The sequence below is a fragment of the Hemicordylus capensis genome, chromosome 6, assembly GCF_027244095.1.
Source record: "Hemicordylus capensis ecotype Gifberg chromosome 6, rHemCap1.1.pri, whole genome shotgun sequence".
Lineage (NCBI taxonomy): Eukaryota > Metazoa > Chordata > Lepidosauria > Squamata > Cordylidae > Hemicordylus > Hemicordylus capensis.
The window spans coordinates 169,931,512-169,946,446 of NC_069662.1; the positions used below are offsets into that span (position 1 = coordinate 169,931,512).

The 14,935-nt window shown below is 59.6% G+C and overlaps 1 protein-coding gene across 1 annotated transcript in view; it reads right to left on the reverse strand.

Annotated features, from left to right (window-relative positions):
- LOC128331382 (SCO-spondin-like) overlaps positions 1-14,935 on the reverse strand; it is a 126,140-nt gene that overhangs the window by 27,519 nt on the left and 83,686 nt on the right. The window contains exons 73-86 of the mRNA XM_053264726.1: positions 14,583-14,662; positions 13,913-14,082; positions 13,757-13,803; positions 13,330-13,530; positions 11,877-12,047; positions 10,844-11,041; positions 10,336-10,432; positions 6,979-7,202; positions 6,119-6,286; positions 5,700-5,866; positions 3,903-4,045; positions 2,800-3,020; positions 1,338-1,379; positions 1,000-1,170 (exon numbers count right to left, since the gene is read on the reverse strand). Coding sequence (XP_053120701.1) covers positions 1,000-1,170; positions 1,338-1,379; positions 2,800-3,020; positions 3,903-4,045; positions 5,700-5,866; positions 6,119-6,286; positions 6,979-7,202; positions 10,336-10,432; positions 10,844-11,041; positions 11,877-12,047; positions 13,330-13,530; positions 13,757-13,803; positions 13,913-14,082; positions 14,583-14,662 — 2,100 coding nt within the window. The remainder of the gene's footprint in view (positions 1-999; positions 1,171-1,337; positions 1,380-2,799; positions 3,021-3,902; positions 4,046-5,699; positions 5,867-6,118; positions 6,287-6,978; positions 7,203-10,335; positions 10,433-10,843; positions 11,042-11,876; positions 12,048-13,329; positions 13,531-13,756; positions 13,804-13,912; positions 14,083-14,582; positions 14,663-14,935) is intronic.

The following is a 14,935-nucleotide window of genomic DNA, read 5'->3' on the forward strand; positions in this document are numbered from 1 at the left end:
GTGGTGCATTGCTTGGGGAAAGCACTCATCTGGTGCCCAGAGGCCCTCTCGCTTCATCTGTCCTGGGCTGCCTCTGCCCACCGAGAACAGGCTCTCTCTGACCTCTTTCCTGCTGGTTTGCTGGCCACGGGGCTGAGCTGCTCCCAGGGTGAGTCCGAGCCAGCCTGATACACGCATCCTTTCATTCCATGGGACGCCTCAGATTTAGAGACACTGATCTACCTTCATCAGAAACACTGCTCAGGCTCTGCTCTTCTTTAGGAAACGCAATGCAATTTGCAACATGGCACATCAGAAACCCTAATCTACTGCTGTCTGGCTGCAGGGCCTTTCTGTCTCTTAGGCACACTGAAGGTCTGCTCTGTGTCTGCGTTGGCATACAGGACAGGGCAGCAAAGGACAGGGCTCAGCAAGGCAGAGAGGCTGCTCTTCGGGCAAGTTCTGCTGCCCCCTCCTCCCTCAGCAGGGTGGTTTCCAGGTAGCCAGAAATGGTGTAAACGGTGACGTTTTGTGGTGCTGATTTAAAACCGCAGTTGGAATCTGTTGCCTCCTATAATGGGCAAATACAGCTCTCTCTCTCTCTCTCTCTCTCTCTCTCTCTCTCTCTCTCTCTCTCTCTCTCTCTCTCTCTCTCTCTCTTTTTGCAACACAGATGCAACGTGATAGGGCTGTAACACAGCAATAAAACCCGAAATGAGGCATCGGGAATGTGAGCGGCCCCTTGCTGACAGCACAGGCACAACGGAAGGACACGTAAGGGATACGCTGTGACCCTGCGGTAGCCTGCCATCTGGAAAGCACCCAGCTCAGCCAACCTTGCTCCTGCTGCCCCCTTCTCCAGACTCAGAGCAGAGACGGGCTGATGCTGCCCCCAGCCAGCATTCAGGCTGTGCCAAGCGAGGGAGGGGTGCACCCAGGCCCCAGGCCCATTCAGGAACAAGATGCACGCCACAGCAGCAGCAGCACACAGGGAGGCTGGTGACACACAGCACTTCTGACCTGTGCACTGGGGCAAGTTGCACTCTCGCTCCTGGAATGAGTCCCCCGAACAGTTGGCCCCTCCGGGGCAGAAGCGCAGGCGGGTCTTGACAGCCGGGAGGTCCGGATCACTGCAGGTTTTCGAGCAGGGGGTCCAGGGTGACCAGAGGGTGAAGCTGTCCTCCTCGGAGCCTGGGAAGTGGGGAAGGGGGAAGCAGGAAGACAGGGGAGTTCACTTCCCCACTGGGTGGGTTGAATCCATCCCAAGCAGAACGTGAGGGAGGCTGAGGCAGACCCCTCAGGCAGCAGCTGGTTCTCACCCCCCCAGCCTCATGAATTCCTTCATCACCCCCCCTTACCTGGGGAGCCAGAGACGGGCTCTTTTGTGGGACCAGCCAAGGCTGCAAAGGAGAAAGAAAAGGACTTATGGGGATCGGCAGGTTAGAGCAAACTGGAAACCCCCCAGCCCACCTCATGGCAGGGAAGCCCCTCTCAAGAGCCAGACCCCCCAGAGCGGCCAGGCAGAGGCATCGCCCCAGGGTCCCTGCAAGCAGAAGGCAGAGGCCTGCAGGTGAGCTGAGCCCAGCACAGGAGGATGGCACCCTTCCTATGCCATGGGGCTAGCAAGCTACCACGGCCAACTGTTCATGTGCAGTGCATGCTTTGGCCAAGGGTTCTGGCCCCATTCACCTCACAACACCCCTGTGAAGTAGGCTAGGCTGAGAGATGGCGGCTGGCCCGCCAGTGAGCTTCATCAAGGCTGAGCGGGGCTTTGAACGCATGTGCCGCCTCCTCTCCACGCCCAGCACTCTGGCCACAACACAAAGGGGACATCGGACGCGGCCTTCTGCCGAGTCAGGCTCTTGGTCCCCCGAACTCAGTCCTGACTGGCTCCCAGCTTTTGGGCAGGGGTCTTCCCCAGCCCTCCCTCTGCTCACTGGGCAAAGAGGCCGCTTTTAGTGTGGTGTTTCTCTTTATTCAGCAGGGGGAGAGTAGGTGGCCCTCTCCACCCCCCAGCACAGGACTGGTGTCTATCTTATGTTTCTTATAGATTGTGAGCCCCGCTTTGGGGACAGGGATCCATCTTGTTTATTATATCTCTGTGTAAACCGCCCTGAGCCATTTTTGGAAGGGCGGTATAGAAATCGAATGAATGAATGAATGAATGAACTGCAAAAATAAACAATAACCAAAGCAGAAATATGGCAAGTCATCCAGACGACAACAGCTATACTCAAATATAGCTGATCATCTTTAAGCTCGTCTGTTCACCTAAAAATCCTTATGTATTTGATAAACTAGCTCTATATTTAATTCTCTAAGTTGTACCCATGGCTAATCCCATGCGTGGCAGCTCTCGTGAGAGTTCGGAGAGCTGCCGGATAGGCTAGCCATGGGACGGGTGGGAGGGGGGAAATGGTGGCAGCGGCCGGCCAGCTGACCAGCGGGGGGTGGGGGATGGGTGGAAGGAGGAGGCGGGAATGGATGAGGATGAGGGAGGCAGCGATGGGAGGGGGAAAGAAGGAGGCGGCAGTGGGCAGGTAGGGGGAGAAGGAGGCGTCAACAGGCGGGTGACAAAACGGCAACAGCAGCGGGGGGTGTGTGGCAACAGGCGATAAACTGGAGGTGCAGACGCTCTGCTCCCGGTCCTGCTAGTTGAAATGAGTTGCTATCTAGAAAACTCGCCATATGTATGTTTGCTCTGCAGGTATTGGTCATTTTTTCTATTTGTAGTATGAATACAAATTCCTTTCTGTAGGATTGTCGGTATCCTGTCTTTTGAGCGAGGTTCTGGTTTCTGGTTTCCCGCTGACCCCTTACCTTCGCAGTCTGGCGTCTGGCAGAACTTGATGTCCACCCGCGGGCCGACACACTCCTTCCCGGCATTGGCTGGCACGGGGTCGGTGCAGTCGCGGGACCTGGTCATGTTCCCCAGGCCCCCGCAGGTCAGAGAGCAGGCTGCCCACGGGCTCCAGGGCGCGAACCCCCCGTCCACTGGGCAGAGGGAGGACGTGCAGGCCAGTTGTCCGTGGTGACAGGAGCTGAAGGGAAGAGGGGCGACAGGAAGCAGACGGCATGACTGCTCGGCATTCCAGGCCCCAGGTGAAGGGCAGGTTCCCCACTGGAGGACAGGAAAAGGATTCAGAAATGGACTCTGGGGTCCCTCCTTTCCTGGCCTCTGTTCTGGCGGGGCTGGAGGAAGGAGCCGCCAAGTGCTTCTGCTCAGGTGTGATGAACAAGGCGGGTCCCTCCCAGGCTTCTGTGGGGAGGCAACACGCCCTACCCTTCTGCCACAGGTGTGCTGCTGGCGGTGAGGGGAGGGGGGAACCAGAACCAAGAGAAGCTGGGGGTTCTTCAAGGCAATGGACACTAGACAAGAAGCCCCGGAAGGGTCTGTGGATGCCGAATCTGTCAAGTGCTACATACAAGACGCTAGAGGTGTGCATGGAACCGGCTGGTCCAGTTTGGTTCGAGTCCGGACCAGATCTGAACCGGACCGGGCCAGTTCGGGCCAGCAGCCCCTCGAACCCCACTGGTTCAATTTAGTCCGGGGGGCGGGGTGTTTCATGAACATCCGGGAGGTGGTGGTATGGGCATCAAGGGAAGCCAGAGGGGGGAAGGGGGAACCTCCATGGACCCCCACTCCCGGCACCTCCAACAACTCCCCCCAAGGCGTTTTTAAAAAAAAATGTCCGTGAACCCCGCAAACAGTCGGGGAGTGTTCGGTCCAGGGTCGGACCAAACGGGATGGTTCGGTTTGACCCTGAACAGTTAAACCAAACCGGTTCGATGTCGAACACATTCAATGTCGAAGCTGTTTGCACCTCCCTACAAGACACTTCTTCTTATCCAGCTCTGGTGCAGTTACAGGCCTTTCTGCAGGCCGCGTGGATCGCACAGCCTTGACCCTGGGTCTGACTCACCAGTTGCTGCAGGCGGAATAGATGGTGCCATTGGGCGGCACCTCCTCCCCAGGGGAGAGCAGCCGGCCCTGAGCAGTGCGGAGATCTGGGGAGTGGCTCCGGAACATCTTCAGGGCCTCCTCAGTCAGGACGCAGGGGCACTCCTGGGCCAGAGAGAGGGAGGAAGCGTGCAAGGGGGGGTGTGTGGCCCCGATCCTGCTGTCTTCTAAGTGCAAAACACCTTTGAGCTGGAGGTTACCTCTGGGCAGGTAACCGGGTGCTAGGATGTGCTGGGTCCCAGGGCAAAGCCCTGCATGGGCTCCTGACCACCACCCCCATGTGTGTTGGCCCCCAAAGCTACCAGGCGGGCAGAGCTCCTGCAACCCTCAGAGGGCAGGAAGAAGGGAAGCTGCCATGGCCAGGTCTGTTAGCGGAAATCCCTCCGTCAGCCGACTCACGCCACCCCTGCCACCGCAAAGGCTTCCACTGGGCGGGCGGGCAGAGTCCCTCAGGTTTGTGCCCATCCTGGCCCGCCCATGACGCCAGCTCTGCCACCAGACCAGCGGTCAGTCATGGCCTGGACACTCTCATCGCCAGGTGAGAAGGGGTCCCCTGGGATCATCGAACTAAGGGGTGACCAACCCGAGGCTCTGCAGGTGGCGTGGGACTACAACTCCCGTCACCCCCAACCCCAACTGCAGCTTGGGATGATGGGCACTGTAGTCCAGGGACAGCTGCAGAGCCTCAGGTTGGCCATGCCTGGCCATGCTCCATCCTGGCCGGGGACAGGATATCTCACCCATAGAACACCCCTACAACTGGACCGACCTTTTCCTCGTGGACTTCTATGGATGGAGATTCCACACATTCCCCTTCCCCAAGCAGTTTGTTCCAGGGCAGAGCAGCTCTCCTGGCTCAGGGCCTCCTTCGGCCAAGTGAGGGTCTTGTGGGTGCAGCAGCGGGGGGTGGCGTGGGTGGGGGCATACGAGCTGGGGCATCCTAACGAGCTGGGTGGGGCGGGGTGGGGTGGGGGGCACAGCTGCCTCTGGTTCCTTGCAGTCTGACTGCACCTGTTTCTTTCTCCCCATGCCGCCTGGCTGCTAATGAGAGGCGCTTTCCAGAGGAAACCTGGCCACAGGGTCACTACGGATCTGCCAAGTGTGCTTCCATCCTTCTTGTGTTGTGGCACGGCAGTCACTGCGCTGACAGCAAGGGGCCGTCCACATTTCCAAAGCCTTCTTTCGGCTTTTCTCTTTGCGTTCTAGTGCTACAACGCTGCAAGTCCATTGCAGAAAAACAGCCGCATTTTCCCGTTGTAGGAGTTTGAGATTCTGGGGGTTGTTTTCAAGATGCTGCTGCCAAGCTGAAGCATTTTACTGCTGTTCTAGGGTGCAATCTGGAAAGCACCCTGCAGGCTGAGCTCACACCGCTCCACCTGATGAATGGCCAGCCTGCAGGCAGCGTGGCTCTGGTTAGCATGGAGGCAGGACGGGAGAAACAGGCGCGGCTGGGCTGCCAGGAAGCAGAGGCAGCTGGGCCTCCTTGGGTGCCCTCCTGGCTTCCTGCTGCTTCTCCAGCTCTGCCCAGGGCAACTCGTCTGTAGGATTCTTCCAGAGTGTCTTGTGAAAGTGTCTGAGTGCTTGGCCAGGGGCCGGAGGGGTGCTTGGCCAGGGGCCGGAGGGGTGGTTGGTGGGGGGCTTGCAGGCCTTGCCTCCTCCCAGCCAGCCTCCGCTCCTTCCGTGAACTCCCCCAGCTAGCTCAGCAGGGCCAAGTTGGGCACTCAGAAGAGAGGGAGAGGGAGACCCCGGAGGTGCCCACCTGGACGCAGGCGCCCCCGTGCTGGAAGGTGCCCACCGGGCAGTGGCATCCCTCTTCGCAGCCATCCGAGAAGCAGTCCATCTGGTGGGCGAGGTGGGCACAGCTGTAGGGGCAGCCCTCTTCCTTCAGGCACTCCCGGTACAAACGCCCCACTGGGCAGCCCACCTCTGGATGTGGGGAGGACAGAGAGGCACACAGGACTCAGCTCACTTCTGGCCCGCCACCTCTGCTCTCAGGACGGGAATCCTGAGCTGCCCCCAGCCCTGCAGTGCAGCGCCAAGCAGGGGCCTTTAAACCACCAATTGCCGTCCTTCTCCCATGTGGATCTCTACGCCAACCCTGTGAGGTGGGCCCATGAGACCGAGTGAGCTGCCCAGGGCTTTGGGCAGAATCCCTCAGGCCAACGGCAGCCGACTCACCGAGGCAGACCTCCGTGTGGCACGTCTTGCTCTGCACGGCCAGCCCCTGGCAGCCCGGCTGGCGGCACCGGCGGCTGCGCAGCTGCTCTCCCCCACCGCAGGAGACGCTGCAGGGCGCCCACGCAGACCACTCGCCCCATGCCTCCTCCTCCTCCTCCTCCTCCTCCTCTGCAACACAGGAGGGAAGCAAAATGCAGGTGAGCCCCATGGGGAGGGACAGAGGAACCGAGGAAGCTGCCTTATGCCGAGTCAGACCCTCGGTCTGTCGAGCTCAGTCTTGTCGACACTGACTGGCAGCAGCTCTCCAAGGTTGCAGGCAGGAGTCTCTCCCGGCTCTGCTTGGAGATGCTGCTGCTGCCAGGGAGGGAACCTGGGACCTTCTGCTCTTCCACTGAGCTCGGGCCCCATCCCCTGAGGGGAATCTCTTATGGGGCTCACATGTGGCCTCCCATCTAAATGCAAACCAAGGTGGGCCCTGCTTAGCAAAGGAGCTGCCGCAAGCCCAGCTCTCCTCCCCATCCTCGATCCTCCCCTGCTCCCGGGCATGACTAGTCTGCCCTACTGGCAGGGGTCTGGCTGACGCCAGGAGCATCTCACTGGCATCAGGTGAGGCTTCAAGCAGGTGCTCCCTGCCTCACTTCCCTAGACGTTGTGGGACTGCATTTCCCATCATGCCCAGCCACCATGCTGGAGTCCAACATCTGGGGAACCAAGCGGAGACCCCCTCGCTCGACTCTGAGCACCAGTCCTCTGGGCTACGGCCCCCTAGCCGGAGAGGAGAGCACTTCCCTCACAGAACGGCACGATCCCTCCCCACCAGCCGCGTGGCCCCCTCCCACTTCCCGCCACCCCTTCCTCACCTGGGCATTCCTGTTGGCTCTGGCAGGCCCTTTGCCGCTTGCTGTTCCCCACGCAGCCCCTTCCTCCATTTTGTGGGGGCGGGTTGTCGCACTCGCGGAAACGGAACTGGGTGCCCTCCCCACAGCTCTGGGTGCAGGGCGACCATGGCCCCCAGGGGCCCCAGCCACCATCTAGGCGGCACGAAGGGTCCACGCGGCATTCCAGGCGCCCGGCCACGCAGGTGCTGCCGAAGGAAAGTGGAGTTCATCATCATCATCATCATCATCATCATCATCATCATCATCATCATCATCACCATCTTTACTGGTTAGTAAATACTGGCTGCACAAGAACAGGCACTAAGAACAAATGCAATCAGAGCAAAAGTAAAATAATCCACAAGTGCCGCCTTTGTAAAGAAGCAGATGAAACCGTGGACCACCTGATCAGCTGTTGTAAGAAGATCACACAGACTGACTACAAACAAAGGCATGACAAGGTAGCAGGGATGATACACTGGAACAGCTGCAAAAAATACAAGCTACCTGTAGCCAAGAATTGGAGGGACCATAAAATTGAAAAAGTTGAAGAAAATGAAGATGTAAAAATATTATGGGACTTCCGACAACAAACAGACAAACATCTGCCACACAATACACCAGATATAACTGTAGTCGAGAAGAAAGAAAAACAAGTCAAAATAATCGACATAACAATACCAGAGGATAGCAGAATAGAAGAGAAAGAAATAGAAAAAATCGCCAAATACAAAGATCTACAAATTGAAATTGAAAGGCTGTGGCAGAAAAAGACCCAAATAATCCCAGTGGTAATTGGCGCCCTGGGTACAGTTCCAAAAGACCTTGAAGAGCACCTCAGCACCATAGGGGCCACAGAAATCACCATCAGCCAATTACAAAAAGCAGCTTTACTGGGAACAGCCTATATTCTGCGACGATATCCATAACAACAGCAACAACATTGACAATAAAATTCTGGCACCCCAGGTCCTTGGGGAGGACTCGATGTCTGGATAAAACAAACCAGTCAATAACACCTGTCTGACTGTGTAAAATAATAATAATCTTTACTGGTTAGCCACCCCATAACAAACTGTTTTCTGGGCGACTCACAAAACATACAATAAAAACATATAACACATTAAATCATACAGACAAGAAGGGAGAAAAGAAAATACAAAATATAATAAAGGAAAGATTGTGCTATCGAATCCAGGAGGGGTTGACCATGGCCATCTCCCGTGCAGTATGAGATGATGATGCCTTTCAGCACCTTCCTATATTGCTGCTGCCCAATGTAAGTGTTTCCCATAGTCTGGGAAATAGACCAGCAGGGATTCAAACTGGCAACCCCTTGCTCCCTAGGCAAGTTAGTTCCCTGCTGCGCCATCAGGTGGCAGTTTAAAATTAGTTAAAAATCAAATCAGTTCTGAAAATCAGAAATTAAAAACTCTGGGTGGAAAAAAAGATCTTCACCTGGCATTTAAAAGAACAAAGTGACGAAGCCTGGGCACTTTCCAGCTTAGCCACACAACAGCGACAAAACGCTTTCGTTCAGGCAAATCACATTCAAAATGTAAATAGCCAAGCACCCAGCAGGGGGAGCAGTCTCACAAAAATGAACAACTCGAAAAAACAGCAACCTTTTTACATCGGACATATGATGTTTTATCAATAAATTGCAGCGATTAACTCTGAAACAAGGCATCAGAAATCTGAACGGAACCCTGCTGTCTCTGTAGGGACTGTGATGTCACAACACAGGAAGTGTGGAAGCACACTTCAGAGATATGCCGTGACCTCGTTGCAGAGTCTAATCTGGAAAGTGGCCAGGAGAACCGCACTAGGGAGGCTATTCCATAAACAGGGTGCAACCACCGAAAAGGCCCTCCAAAAAGAGTTGGGGGGGGTGGGGTTTGCTAATCCAGGCACTTAAAAAGCCCATTGTTTCAGCATTTATTTTGTACCAATAGTGATAGGGGAGGTGTGTGTGTGTGTGTGTGTGTGTGTGTGTGTGGTCTCTCTCTGCCGGGGTTGCTCCCCAACAACATCTGAGAGCCAGTGTGGTGTAGTGGCTAGAGTGCTAGGCTAGGACAGGGGAGAATCAAATCCCCATCCAGCCATGGAACTCACTGGGTGACTCTGGGTCAGTCAGTTATTGCTCAGCCTAACCTACCTCACAGGGCTGTTGTGAGGATAATCATAGCCACCAAGTACTCTGCTCTGGGCGCCTCAGAGTAAGAGTGGGATATAAATGTAAAACAAAAACAAAAACAAAAACCAACAAAACATCTGGGGACCCAAGTCTGAGAACCCCCAGGAGAATGTGTAGGGGTGCCTCGGTGGAGGCTGCGAGTTTATTTCGGAGACAGAGAGCAGATTGTCGGCTGGGTTAGAGCGGGGAGGAGAGGAAGGCCGTCCCAGGGGCCCAGAGAGCTGTTTGGCCTCCACCGCAGCCTCCACCTCTTCTTATGATGCAGCAAAATCCCCGCTGAGAGCCCTGCGGGCAGAGGGCTGCACACCCACCCTGGCTGGCCCCGAAGACGAGGGGCCTGGACCCCAGGAAGGGACTGGAGCCCAGTGCTTCCGGGGTGGCAAATGGCCATGTCCCACAGGCACCTCTGGGGTCCGTACGGTGGGCTGCAGCTGGCTTCTCAAGGGTCAGCGCAGGAGGGGTACCGGCAGGGGCGCATTAACCCTTTTGCTGCCTATAGGCGGCCCAGGATTTTCCACCCCCACCGCCACAGTGAGGAGGGTAGGGGTCGGTGGCGAGGATGAAGCCCCTCCCTTACTTCGAAATGCCTCTGCAGCGGTGGGGCAGCCAGTGACCAGCAAGGGCACAGCGGCTGCTGCCTGTGGGGCTGAGGAGCGCTTTGGGGTGAGAGGCAAGCCCCACCCTTTCATTCAAACCCCACGGCCTTTGCGGCAGAATGCAGTGGCTTGAAGCAGGGGCTGGGAGGGAGGGTTGGTTGGTGTTGGGGAGGAAGGCCCCCCCGCCCCACTGGTTTACCTTCAAGCAGCTTCCGCCGCCTGGACAAACTGGCTGGTCACTGGCTGGCCCACTGCTGCTGCTGTGGCGGCAGCGTTTAGAAGTAAACGGGGGGGGGGGCCCTTCCTCCTCGCCACCAACCCCTGCCCTCCTTGCTGTGGCGGTGGGGTGGATCTCTCCCCACCGCCACCAGCAGTGGCAGTTTTAAATGGTTTGCTTTTTTTAAAGAGACAACTTTTCCCGCCTCTGCCGCTCTCCCAGAATCCGCCGCCTTAGGCAAATGCCTCGATTGCCTCTGGGGCTTGGTGGGGACCCGTTTCTCGTGGAGCTCTGGAGGGGTCTCCCCTGCCCGTCGTGCGCACACTCACCAGTTCTGGCAGGCCCCGAAGACGGTCTCCCCCGGCTGGGCGTCCTCCCAGGGCAGGGGTCCGGGCCAGGAGGAGAGACCCCGCTCTTCTGGCGCGCCTGCGAGGGAGGCAGGAATGCCGGCTTGCCACTCTCTCCGCCCACCGCCCACCCCGATCCATCCCAACCCCCGAGGCGACCCGTGTCCCCAGCGAAGGCTTCCTGGCAAAAATACTCCCCCCGGAACCCGATGCCGGGTCCTTCCTGGAATCGCACTGCCCGCCCTCCCACGCCCCAGTTGCTGAGTGGCCCACCCACCCCTTGGGGCTTCCGTCCCTGGGGCTGGGGCCATGCTCCACCCCCCCAGGCCACTTGCAGTTCCTGCCTGTGTGCTGCCTTGCCCCTTGGTCCTTGACCCCGACCACACCGGCCTCGCCTCGTGCCCCGCTCTGATGGCCAGGAGGCCTGCCCCACCACGGGAGCCTCGCTGGCTTGGGCCTGATCTCGCCCCAGGCGGGGGGCCCCACTCACCCAGCCAGCCGTTCTGGTACTTGCAGCGGCACCGGGCCGGGCGGACGCAGGCTCCGTCCTGGAGCAGCTCTCCATCGGGGCAGGCGCAGGCCAACTGGCACCGCGGGCTTTCCAAGCAGGCGCTCCCCGGGTGCAGATCCTCACAGGTGCGCGGGCAGGCCTTGCCGCAGGGGAAGGACACCTGCCCTCCGCTGCAGTCTGGGGGGATGGAGGACAAGGACTCCTCGGACCCCCGTCCTATGGCTGCCCCCACCCATCACCTCCCTGACCCGGAGGCAAGGAGGCAAGATATCCCCCCTCCAACGCCCCAGTGGGGTTTGACAACAAGAGCCCCATTCGCCCGTTACGCTGGACACGCGTATAACGAAAGTACAGTGTACACAGGTACAGCCTTTCACAAGCTATGTTGAACTCAGGTGCCGAAGTACATTTCCGATCCGAACCTCGCATTGGAGGGCCCTGTGTCCAGGTTCCCTTTTAAAAGGGACCCCGGGACAGTCATTCACACAAACACATGTGCATGTGTGCAGACACCTCTCCAGTGCTCCAGCATGATGTCTGGACCGGGCCTCGCTCTCCCTTGGCCACATCCGCCTCTCTCCCAACAGCTCCCCAAATCACAACAGCCCTGCAGGGAAGGCAGTTCCCTCTGTGGAGAGGGGATGACCCTCCAAGTGCAAGCAGTCGAATGCCACCCACCGAAGCCTCACACACACACGGCCCACGTCTCTCACAGAAGGGGACTTCCATGTAGGAATTCCGCGGCACGTGAAGTAACCCAGAGGAGACCCAGCGCTCGGCCTTTGTGCTCACAGCTGCAAGTTCCAACACTGGCTGGAATTGAGGGCGGCCACATGTGAGCTCTGCAAACTTCCTGCCCAACCCATCCCTGCAGCATTTTGCCCCAACCTGGAGGCCACACCCGACGCGTGCTGCAGCCAGGCCGAGGGGGAGTGGCTGCTCCTTCCAAGGAGCCCAGATGGACCGTCCCTCCTGCCCCCCAACCGCCCCCGCCCGGCATGCTGACCCTCACCTTCACACACAGTGACGCCATCGTGGCACGCGCGGCTCTGCTGGGCTTCCCCGGGGCAGGGCAGGCCCCCAAAGCGGGCCGGGGGGTTGCTGCATATCCTGCTCCGTGTGACCTCGCCAAGGCAGGCGTCGCAAGGCGACCAGGCGCTCCACGTACTCCAGGCCCCGTCCACTGCCAGGGGCACCAAAACAGAGGGGCAGGGTGTCTGGGGAGCCCGGCTGCCGGAGCCCTCGGAGGGCAGGAGCCACACGGGGCCAAGTTGCCAAACTGTGGCTCGGCCTGGAGCTGGGCTGCCTGCATTTCGAAAGCCCGGCCTGGGGAGCTGCTGCCGGGGGCACAGCCATGCCTGCCTTGTACTGAGTCAGACCGCTGGTCCATGGAGCTCAGGATGGTCTGCACTGACCGGCAGCAGCAGCTCCTCAGGATCTCAAAGCAGGGCCTGTCCCAGTCTGACCCGGAAACGTGACCAGGGACCGAGCCTGGGACTGGTGGGCCGCTGGCGGGACTGATCCAGCAGGGCTGCTCTTAAGTTCTTGGGAAGACCTGCATAAAAAGCAGGCGCTCTGCCACTGGGCTAGGGCCCTCTGGATCCCACTGCCCAGGCCGGGCACCCAGGAGGGAACTCTGGCCCTGTAAGGCTGAAAGGAGAGGCCACGAAGCACGGCCCGGCTCAGGCCAGGCCAAATCTCTGCAAGGCTTGTGGAGAGATTAAAAGAGTATGGTGTCAGGTGCGGGGGGTGGGGGTGGCCGCTGGAAACTCCCCGCACTGCACCTGCACTTCCCCCAAGTGAAACTATTTTTTAAACACCAGTTTCCCCTTCTGGGCGCTTTCCAGATTGCACACGACAACCGCAGTAGTTTGCTTTGGCTTGGCAGGATCGTATTGAGACCGTAAATAAAGGGTGTTGCACAAAGCCACCAGCAGGGGGAGCAGTCTTTCCTAGCTTGCGTGAAAATGGGGAACTTCAGTGGGGAAATCCAGCTTATTTTTTGCAACGTAGCCCCGTAACACAAAGATAAAACCCGAAAGAAGGCATCGGAAATGCGAATGGCACCTTGCCTGACTGCGGTGACACTTAATGGACACGTAGTGACACTGTTGTTGTGTGTGATCTGGAAAGCGCCCTGGTGTGGGTTCTAGTTGCGGAGTCTCATTGGGAGAAAAGGGGCTGGAAACGGGGACATATTAAAACCAACGACAACGAATGGCCACTTGGTTAGATATGGAAGAGGGGGAAGCATGGGGGGGGGGGAGGGCTCAGCGCCTCTCTCCGGCCCGTCTGGCACTTGGCAGGGAGTCGTCATGACTCAGCCCAGACAGAGGGGGAGGATGGGAGTTGCCGTTCAAGCCCGGCTGGGGAGTCCTGCTCGAGAGAAGGGAAAGAAGCACTCCTGGGGCGGTGGGGAGCATCTGCCCTGCCCGCCTCCCTGCCCACTCCCGGAAGGTTGGTACCTGGGCAGAAGGTGGCCAGGGGGCACGGCTGCCTCTGGAGCTGCACGCCACTGTCGCCGTGATGCTCTTGGGCCCCCTCGCACTCGGGGCCCCCTTGCTGGGGCTTGGGGCAGCTGCAGGTCCGGTAGCGGCTGACCATCTCGCTGCCGCAGGTCCTGGAGCAGGGGCTCCATGGGGACCAGTCGCACCAGCCCCCCGGAACTGGAGAAGAAGGGAATAGGGGTCACACAGTCCCCATAGCAGCAGCCTCCCTCCCCCATTATGTTCCAGGGTGGGGCCCAGACCCCTTCCCCTGATGTTGGGCCACTGTGGTGGGACGCCGGAGGTGGGGCGGCAAGGACCTTGGGCTCCCACCCCATTCTTTGGACGTGGCCCATCCAACCCCCCCAGCCCCCCAGCCCGCCCCCTGCCCGCCCCAGGCACTCACCGGCACAGGCCTCCTGGCTGCAGATCAGCTTCCCTCGGGAGCAGGTGCTACAGGGAGAGGAGGGGGCGGCAGCCGCCAGAGCAGCGTGAGACCCTGCCAGGCGCCCAGGCTGACCCCCCCCCAGCCCCAGGTGTCCCCTTGCGGGGGGGGCCTTACCAGGAGTTGCAGCCGTCGGCACCAGGGAGGGTCTCCCCCGGGAGGAGCCGGCGGCCCGTGAGCGGCTCCAGGCAGGGGCAGCTGGCCTTCTCCAGGCAGGCCGTGCCGTTGGCGGCCAGCAGCTTCCCTCCGGGGCAGTAGCAGCCGGGCTCGCAGCTCCAGATGCAGTGCTGGGGGGCAGAGGAGGGGGCAGATGGAGGAGACCCACACGGAGGAAGGGGGCAGAGGGGCACGGGCAGGGTTTGGGAGGGCCAGGGCCAGCATGGAGGGGGGCAGAGGCTGCCCCGGCGGGGAGAGAGGGAAGTGACCCCCCCACAGGGCACAGGGCACAGGGGGAGGGGGCTGCCAGGAGGGCACAAGGACCCTCCAGGCGATGGGCACTGGAGGAAGAGGCCCCTTTGCTCAGCAGGGTCTGGCCTGGTTTGCATCTGGATGGGAGCAATGGGAGATCTCCCCCCCCCCAGGGGACGAGCACCTCGATGCTTGCATGCAGGGGGTCCCCTCCCGGGCAGGGCTGAGAGAGACTCCTGCCCGCAGCCTCGGAGAAGCCGCTTGGCTCTCTGGGGGTGGCAGGGAGGGACCCAGCCCTGCAAATCCCATCTGGGGGTGTGAAGGGCCGTGTCTCCGAGACAAACACCCTGGGGCGGGGTGGGGGGGGAGGTGGGCTCACCGAGAGGTCGTCGCACGTGCGGGGGCAGGGGGGCCCACAGCTGCTGTACACGGAGCCCTCCACCGAAGAGCAGTCCAGAGCTGTGCGCAGGCGAGGGGGAGGACACGAGAGACACACCGTGAGGGGCCTGGCAGTGCCAGGAGCCTGGGGGCAGCCCCCTCCCCCCTCCCGAGCGGGGGACCCCGAGGGGCCGGATGCGGCCTATTCCCAGGCACGGGGCAAAGGGAGAAAGAAGGGATCCCCAAACTCTGGCCTATGGTCATTGTCGCTGGGGGTGATGGGAGTTGTAGTCCAACAATATCTGGGGAGCCAAGGCTGGGGGGTGGGGCTAACCACAGGCACCCCCACACCCC